Source organism: Ochotona princeps, chromosome 25, assembly GCF_030435755.1.
Source record: "Ochotona princeps isolate mOchPri1 chromosome 25, mOchPri1.hap1, whole genome shotgun sequence".
NCBI lineage: Eukaryota > Metazoa > Chordata > Mammalia > Lagomorpha > Ochotonidae > Ochotona > Ochotona princeps.
In genome coordinates, this window is record NC_080856.1 from 18,123,987 (window position 1) to 18,133,698 (window position 9,712).

A 9,712-nucleotide genomic window follows, 5' to 3' on the forward strand; every position below is an offset into this window, starting at 1 on the left:
ATCAAGAAGATCTGTTGTCTTGCCCAGGGCACATAGAATGAAAAACAGGCAAACTAGAAATCAGACTTGTTGTTTTCTCACCTCAAAGCATTTCCGTACAGCTGAACCTGCCTCTATGGAACCCTCAGATGCCTCTTTGCAAGCCCAGAACTCCCTCCTGTTTCTCACTAATGAACTTGGAGACAACTGAGATTCAACTTTTAAATTTCTTATTTGATTCTAGAGTACTGCTGATTTCTTACCACAAATCCCCGACACTGAATGACACCTTGAGATTAGTTGAAAAACATCATGCCTAGCACTAAATAGCATTTTAATAAATGAATGAATGGATTTGCTGATCAAGTGTTTTTAGTAAAAAGTGAAAGATTTATATGATCTGAAGAGAAACCAGAGTATAATCAAGTATTTTTAAAAGCAGGAAATGTAGCTAGAGATTACATATCCATTAAGAAAACCCAATGTCCTTTTATTGTTTTAAGATTTATTTTTATTAGACAGATATACAGAGAGGAGGAGAAACAGAGAGGAAGATCTTCCTTCTGCTTTGGGCCATCCTTGACTGCTTTTCCAGGCGACAAGCAGGGAGCTGATGGGAAGCAGGGCCACCGGGGTTAGAACTGGTGCCCATATGGGATCCTGGAGCACGCAAGGTGAGGACTTTAGCCGCTAGGCCTATCACACTGGGCCGGAGAAAACCCAACGTCCTTTAATTCCGTTTTTCCAGATCAGCCACCATGTTAGAATGAATAACCCAGTGCATCCTAAGCTAAGGAGAATCCACTCCACCTGAAAGAGTCACAAGACTCCCTCACTTCATGCTCAGTAATAATATGTATCAGTGGTTTCCAAATGCTTGCATTGCATTGCTTTCTAGCCATTTATTTAAACATCAAAAATGCTTCTAATTCTCTATATAAATTTGCAAGTTATTGAGAAGTAAAGAATAACCGCAGGAGTAATTTAATTACAAAGTTCCAAATTTAATTAACCAAGTGTTACATTCGTTCTTCTCGTTCCTAACACTTAACACAATTACACTTAACTAATTTTGCAACTATTAATTTAACCTCTTTTCTCTAGTTAAATTAGAAGAACCAAAAAGCAGGATCCATGTTTCTTGCACACAGGTATCCGATGCCTAGCATGGTTCTTTGCATACAGCAGGAGTTTAATAAATACTGTTTTGAAGGTCTTAAGCTTCATCTAGATAGATGAGTGAAGTGAGATGATTCCTTACTAGGCAGTGACCTAGAAAGCCAATGACCTATTCAGCTGAGTGCCAGCTTAGGAAGTGACAATCCAGGGCTAAAAGTCAGGACATCTCTACTGTTCTCAATATCCGATCACAATATCCAATCCACTGTTGCCCCCACTGAAGAATCATTCCCCTCTTCCCTATCTTTCATTTTTCTTCTTTCCTTTTCCATTTCCATACCTTCCTGCCTTAACTTGTTTTTCTCTTATTTTTCTTTTTATTCTATCATTCATCCCATCACTTTTCTTCTCAATCTCTCATCTATATTCAATACTTCCTATATAACTGTGACAGTACTGGACACAACATTAAAGAATGGCTATAGCAGGGATATTATCTTTGAAAATTTCAAAGTTTAGTGTCTGAGGCCAAATGTTCCTTTCTCCAATGTCTTTTTTTAAAAAATAATTTTTTCAATATACAGACAATAGGCTCAGGGATTTCTCCTTCCACCTTTTCCCTTCCCCATCCCCTCAACTGTTCTCCCCTATATTATTACAATAGTAAAGTCCTTCAACAACAGTCACAAGTCCATCATTCTACTATTTAAGTGCATCATGGGTATTGAGGTATGGACAATGGTAGAAAGTCCAGTATGCTACTGTCAACATATATTTTACAGTTTCATTGCTCCAATGTCTTGATTACACTCTCTCCTCAACCACCTAGGCTAAAGAATCCTGACTTGGTGTCCCAATTCCAGTGCCAACCCTAGTCCAGGACTTAACCCAACAATCTTAAACCTTGCCCTCTTTGATATTACCCCTCCACTGGCAACCTATTACACCTGCTCCATGAGGAGGGGCAATGACACCTGGGTGAGTGAGTTTATCCTGATGAGCCTCTCCAGTGACAGGAAGATGCAGGCTGGACTCTTCGTCTTGTTTGGGGTTGCATACCTACTGACTCTGCTGGGCAATGGGCTCATCATCCTCCTAATTGGAATGGACACACGGCTTCACCTGCCCATGTACTTCTTCCTCTGCAATCTCTCGGCCGTGGACCTCTGCTACACCTCCAGTGGGGTACCCCAGATGTTAGTGCACTTCCTCCTGGAGAAAAAAACTATTTCCTTTACCCGATGTGGGACACAACTCTTCTTTTCCCTGGCCCTTGGGGGCACTGAGTTCCTGCTGCTGGCTGCAATGGCCTATGACTGCTATGTAGCTGTCTGCAACCCCCTGCATTACACGGCATTGATGAGCCCAAGGCTTTGCGTGGCACTAGCAGCTGTCTCCTGGCTTGTGGGGCTGGCTGATTCTGCCATTGAGACAGCAGTAACCATGCGCCTGCCCACCTGTGGGCACAATGTGCTAAACCACGTGGCCTGTGAGACACTGGCTCTGGTCAGGTTGGCATGTGTGGACATCACACTCAACCAGGTGGTCATGGTGGCCTCCAGTGTGGTGGTGCTGCTGGTGCCTTGCTTTCTGGTCTCTTTATCCTACACCTATATTGTAGCTGCCATCCTACAAATCCGCTCCACCCAGGGCCGCCGCAAAGCCTTCAGCACCTGTGCTTCCCACCTCATTGTGGTCTCCATGTCTTATGGGATGGCCCTTTTTACCCGCTCCACTGCCTCGGCTGAGCAGGATAAGGTGGTGGTGCTCTTTTATGCTGTGGTGACTCCCATGTTGAACCCTCTCATCTACAGCTTGAGGAACAAGGATGTGAAGGCTGCTCTGAGTCGAGTTCTGATGAGGAGCTCTGCATTCAAATAATAGAAACTCATGTTTATAGTCATAGGGTTTTGTTCTGAAGGAGGTAGGCCTGGTGTGTGAAAGCCTTGTACATGTGAGGCTGCGTGCTTAAGGAAGCATGTGGAAGAACCACAGTCTGTTTTTCTCTCTTTGAGGTAATAGAGAAATGGGATTTTACCCCTGGACCCTAGTTTTTGTCTCTGTCCTTGTCCAACAAGGGTGTGATTACAGCAACCTAAAAAAATTATGTTAAATGAAATACATTCAATTTCTTCCATTGAAGAAAGCAGAAAAAGATATACCAACATATGTAATGTAGAAAAATGTTAAAGTCCCACATATATATCTAAACTTTTCTGCAATGAGGACATTCTAAAAAATCAAGCGTATAAATTACAAAATTCACTATGCCCGTAGGATCAAAGTAGTGTTAAGATCACCCACATAACCCACAGATGGTCCAGCCCAACTCATAGGGTGGGAAATTCACATAGGTACTTGAGGCTGGATTCACAGATATGGCCTCAAGGAGAACAGGTGTGAATGTCATAAGCATCTCTTCACTTGTTTCCTTTTTAAGCTTGCATTGCTCGCAGATGCTTGACCACAAGGTCAGATGTTCCGGAATGCAAACAAATGTCTCTCCACATAATCAGGTCTAATATCCTCTTGTGAAAACAGAGGGATGTTCCAGAACCCTCACACGAGAAGGTCATGCTACCCACAGAGGTGAGTGAGTTATTCAGCAAGGACACACACTTAGCCATTGGTAGAAATGTTACCCTACTTATCTAATAAATGATTGAACACTATAGTTCCTGGACCATAAAAGCAAAGCAGCGATGATTTTGTCTTGAATACTGTATGAAACATCTTTTTAAAGTTAGAATGAACTGTCTGTTACCCAAATATTACATTCCTCCAAAAACTAAAATAATAAACCAGAAGTAATTCACTCTCCTGTCAAAAAAAAATGTTAATGTGTTGAAGAGGAAAGTATAGAGATTTTGCAAAATTCCTAGCAAAACTTTCACAAAGCTAGGGTCAAATTCATTGAACACAGAACTCACCACTTTTGTCACTTCAAATTGTGTAATTCATTGGAATTTGGTGTTTCACAAAATTGTGCAACCTCATCTGCAGAATATTTCATCACCCTGGAAAGGAACCCCATGTCGACTAAGCAGTCTCTCCCCCTCAAGCTCCTGACGGTCAGTGAGATACTGGCTCTAAGAATTTGCCAACTCTGGGTATGTCACATGATCAGAAATATAAATACATGACCTTTTATGTCTAGCTTCCGTCACTTTGTGTAATTTTTTAGCTCTATCCACATAGCATATTTATATGTAGCAGGGCTTCATGCTCTTTCATGGACAAGGCACAGTCCAAGGACCTGTGGCTCAGAGGGTTAAGTCACCTCTTGTGATATCTTCATGAAAAATCATGTATAAATTTTTTGTGTGAATATTAATTTTTAAAACATTTGGATATATCCCCAAAGGTGGGATTTCTAAGTCATGTGGAAACTCTCTAAGGAACTGTGAAATTGTCCTCCTTTACCATGGTTAAACTGCTTTATACCCCCACCAGAAACGAAAAAGGGTGCCATTCTCCCACTGTCTCCCCAATACTTGTTATTTTCTGGTTTTTTATTTCAGCCATTCTAGTGAGTGGGAAGTGGTGTCTCACAATGGTTTTGATTTTCATATCCCTTGATGATTGATACTGATGAGTATCTTTTCACATGCTTGTTGGCCATGCGTATAACTTCCTTGGAGAACTGTCAAGAAATACTTTTAAAAAAAATTCCTGTATTTACTTGAAAGGCAAAGTTACAGAGAGAGGGGGGAAAGACAGAAACAAAGATCTTCCACTCCTCATTCACTCTCCCACTGGCTGCAGCATCTAGAGCTGAGCTGGTCCAAAGCCAGGGACCTGGAGCTTCTTTGGGTCTCCCATGTGGAGAAAGGGACCCAAGCACTTGGGCCATCCTCCGCTACTTTCCCAGGCACATTAGCAGGGAGTTGGATTGCAAGTGGAATAGCTGGATCTTGGACCAGTACCCATTAGGGATGCTGGCTCCACAAACAATGGCTTTATCCACCATACCATCAGGCTAGCTCTCCCCAAAAATATTTTTTTTGACTTTTTAATTTCTTTGTCAAGATTAATAAATTACGTTTTCACTCTCTGTTCCAACATGAAGTTCTCTCTCCTAACCAAAACCTCCATAACACAAACAGAAAGATTTTCTATCTACTGGTTCATTCCACAAATTCTCACAATGTTTAGGGATGGGCTGGATAGAAGACAGGAGTCAGTAACTCGACACCTAGGACTCCCATGTGGGCAGCAAGAACCCAATCAATTGAGTCACCATCTGCTGTCTTCTAGAGTGTATCAGAAGGGAGTCAGAAGTAAGACTGGGGGCAGAACTTAAACATTTTTTTTGGATGCTGGTGTCCTAAGCAACAGCTCAACTGCTAAGCCAAATGCCTGCCCCTGGTGTCTGAATTTTGTACAGCAATGAAACTTCAGAAATTCTTTGTATTTAGATAACAAAGAACAAATTGATTTTTGTACTTATCATCCTCATCACATCTTTGGTAAATCTAAAAACACGAGAAAGCAGGGAGGTATATTAACATGGAACAAATTAGTCAACAAAACTTTCCTGGGAAAGGTTCTGTGAGGCAGCTCTGTCCCTGTGATAGGCCTCTACCTGGTATTCTTACAGTTCAATAAATCCTTTACAATCTAGGTAGAAGCTACACCCTCAAGGTTTTTGTATTCAGTATGCCCACAGAACTAGCACAAGGTAGACACCACCAATGCTTGTAGGTTCTGTCTTTTCAGAGTGGTGGCTTGAGACACATCTGGGGCCACTTATGTTATATCCAAGACCAAGGAGCACTGCATCAGAATATGTGCTACAGAGACCTCAATCTGGGCAATAAACTCCTGGGCTTTTCCTGGCAATAATTTTTCCCTCCAAGTCTTTAATCTAGAATGAGAGGGGATGCCTAAGAATCTTTAGTACTGGTTCCCTTCCATTCATGCTAATCTCTTCAGTAATCTTGCAGCCAACATTTTCTGTCTCCCAAATATAATTTTTAAATCTTTAAAAAATTTTATTCATATACTGGGCCCAGTGGCATGGCCTAGCAGCTAAAGTCCTCACCTTGAACATGCCCCAGGATCCCATATGGGCGCCAGTTCTAATCCCGGCAGCTCCACTTCCCATCCAGCTCCCTGCTTGTGGCCTGGGAAAGCAGTCGAGGATGGCCCAATGCATTGGGACCCTGGACCCGCGTGGGAGAACCAGAAGAGGTTCCTGGTTCCCGGCATCGGATTGGCGCGCACCGACCCGTTGCGGCTCACTTGGGGAGTGAATCATCGGATGCAAGATGTTCCTCTCTGTCTCTCCTCCTCTGTGTATATCTGTCTTTCCAATAAAATGAATATATCTTTAAAAAAATTTTATTCATATAAAATGAACAAATTTCACCTATATCTCAAAACAGATTTAGGAGCTTAGTGATAGCGTCAACCCACCCCTCCAGCCCATATTTGACACTCACACTCCCTGCGATTCTTTTCTTCTTTTCCCCCCTAGTTTTTACAATTGCATGCTTTCATTTACTTCACAGGTTAAAGGATATCAACACATGGCAAGTAGAAAATAAAAGCAGTAACAAACAACAAAAACAAAACTCTCTTTTCCTGAGAAGTATAAGAAAGTGCTGTATGCAACAATCCAATTTCCAAAAGTCACTCTTGCATTTTTTGTATTGTATCTATTAGCTACATTTTTGTACTCTATATATTACTTATAGATTAAAGAAAACATATGACACTTATCTTTTGGGGACTGGTTTATTTCACTAAGCATTATGGCCTCCAATTACATTCATTTATTTGCAAAAGACAAGATTTCATTATTTTTTTTGATGAACAGTATTCCATAGTGTACATGTATCATTATTTATCCAGCCATCCATTGCTGGACATCTATGTTGATTTCATTTCTTGGCTACTGTGAATTGAGCTGCTATAAACATGAGCGTACACAGAATTCTCTCACATGCTGCTGTCATTTTATTTGGATAAATTTCAAAGAGTGGGATGGCTGGGTCATATGGTAGAACTACTTTCAGATCTCTGAAGAATTTCTGAAGAATCTCCAAGCTATCTTCCTCATTAAGCCATTAGTTGCACTGGTTTACATTCCACTGTGTAGCAGGGTGCCTTTTCTCCCAGAATCTCACCAGAATTTGTTTTTCTCAGATTCCTGTCTGATAATCATCCTAACTGGGGTGATCTAAAACCTCATTGTGGTTTTTACTTGCATTTCCCTGATGGATAGTGAACTTGAACACTTTTTATGTCTGCTGATCATTTGAATTTGATTCTTTAATCATTGCCTACTCACGTCCTTGTCCATTTCTTAACTGTATTATTTGTTTTGTTGTTGTTGAGTTGCTTGAGCTCTTTGTAGATCCTGAATATTAATCTTTTATCTGTTGCATACTTTGCAAATATTTTCTAGTATCTTGTTGGTTGCCCATTCACCATATTGATGGTTTCTTTTGTGGTACAGAAGTTTCTTAGCATGATTCAATCCCATTTATTTATTTTTGTTTGATTGTCTGTGCTTCTGGGCTCTTTTCCAAGAAGTCTTTGCCTACATCAAGTCTTGCAAAGTGTCACCAAATTTCCTCCAGCAATTGGATGGTATCAGAACACAGATTTAGATCCTTGATCCATTTAAAAATTTTTTTTGTATAAGATGTAAAGTAGGGATCTTGTTTTGTATTTCTGCACACATACATTGAATTTTCCCACTATTATTTTTTGAAGAGTCCATTCATTTCAATTGTTTTAAATAGTTTCAGAAATATCATAATGAATCCTTCTTTAGGAGTCTGGTAGGGCCCAGCACAATGGCTCAATCGCTAAACCCTTTCCTTTAAGCACCGTGATCCCATATAGGTGCTGTTTCATGTCTCATCGACTTCACTTCCCATCCAGCTCCCTGCTTGTGGCTTGGGAAAGCAGTGGAGGATGGCCCTTGGGTCCCTGCACCCATGTGGGAGATCTGGAAGAAGCTCCTGGCTCCTGGCTTCAGATAACCTCAGCTCCAGCAACTGCGGCTATTTGGGAAGTGAACCAGCAGATCAAAGATCTTTCTGTCTCTCCTTCTCTCCATAAATCTGGTTTGCCTTTCCAATGAAAATAAATAAATCTCAAAAAAAAAAAAAAAGTCCAGTAGCATTCAGCAGTAAGTCATCCACTGTTGGGCTTTTTTTTGTTGGGAGTGTCTTTATTGCTAATCCAATCTTCATCTGTGTTATTGATCTATATAGGTTTTCTATTTCCTCATGACTCAAATTAGGTAGATTGCGTATAACCAGGAATTTATCCATCTTGTCCATGTTTTTAGATTTGCTGGCATATAAATGTTTGTAGTAATTCCGGGTGACTTTGTATATCTACAGCGTCCGTTGTAGTTCCCCTTTCATCTTTAATTTTATTGATTTTGATCTTCTCCCTCTTTTTTATTAGTTGGGTTAATGCTGTATCAATTTTGTTTAATTTTTTCAGAAACCCAATTCTTCAATGTTTTGATCCTACGTGTCTTTTTCAGTTTCAATTTTGTCTGTTGTGTAACTAGAATTTTCTTTTTTTCTTTCTTTAGTTATTTGACATATTGAATTCTTTGTTTCTGATATTTGTTTGATTTCTCTTTAAAAGTTTGATCTTGAGGGAGAACTTTTCATTAATGTTCTCTATGGATTTTCTTAGTTCGTGCTTTTGCTTGTTGCTGTTCTTAAGTAATCTTATGATTTTTTTTATTCATTCTCAAGCATTTCATCAGCCACTTTATCTTAGTGTTCTGCTATTGTAGTGTTATTACGTCTCTTTGAACCAGTTTATCATCTTCCTTGTTCATGTTTCTTACACGTCTGTTTGTTTAGTCATTTCTATCAGCACCTGTTTTTCTCCTCTGATAGTTTTTGTCTTTGAATTGTGCCTTTGTGGCTTGATGAAATGAATATCTGGAGGTGGAATTTGGCTTCATTGTGTATCTGGAAGTGTGAACTAGGTGCAGGTGATGTACTGTGATCTATGTCAAGTGTGGGGTGACACTCAGGTTGGACGTGGAGGAGCTGCTCATCTGTGCGCACAGGGGATACGAAGACTGTTAGTGCAAACACTGCCTGGCCTCCTCTCTGATACTAGCTCAGAGTGGCTACAACCCCGATCATGGCAACACATAAACCACACCACACAAAAGCTCTGTGCAGTTCTCTGTGTGCCCAGAGACCCAGTTACACATCACAAACTATCACCGACTCACTGTACAAGCTGAAGCTTCTCTCTCCCAATCCTCTCTCTCTGCCTTTCAAATAAATGAAATTATTTTTTTAGAAAAAAAGATGAGTTAGATTGCACAGATTTGCTTTATTTTTTAAAATTACTTATTTTTCTTGAAAGCCAGAACTACTGAGTTGCAGAAGGAGAGACAGAGAGACATCTTCTATTTGCTGGTTCACTCCCACAGCCAGAGCTAGACTGATCTGAAGCTGGGAGCCAGGAATTTCCTCCCGGTCTCCCACACGGAGGAGGGGTACAAGGCCTTGAGCCATCCTCCTCTGCTTTCCCAGGCCATTGGTGCCCATATGTCTGCCAGTGCCAAGGCAGTGGATTAGCCAGCATAGATCGTGCTCATTCGTACTTTGTGAAGTCT

The 9,712-nt window shown here is 40.7% G+C and overlaps 1 protein-coding gene across 1 annotated transcript; it reads left to right on the plus strand.

The window, feature by feature from the left end:
* The first annotated feature begins 2,052 nt into the window (after positions 1-2,052).
* On the plus strand, positions 2,053-2,979 carry LOC101526507 (olfactory receptor 2F1-like). The gene has a single exon (XM_012929571.2). The coding sequence runs from the start codon at positions 2,053-2,055 to the stop codon at positions 2,977-2,979; it is 927 nt and encodes a 308-aa protein (XP_012785025.2).
* Positions 2,980-9,712: the final 6,733 nt, after the last annotated feature.

Excerpts from the sequence above, each read along its gene's own strand:
- LOC101526507 (XM_012929571.2), top strand. The coding sequence starts at position 2,053 with ATGAGGAGGGGCAATGACACCTGGGTGAGTGAGTTTATCCTGATGAGC.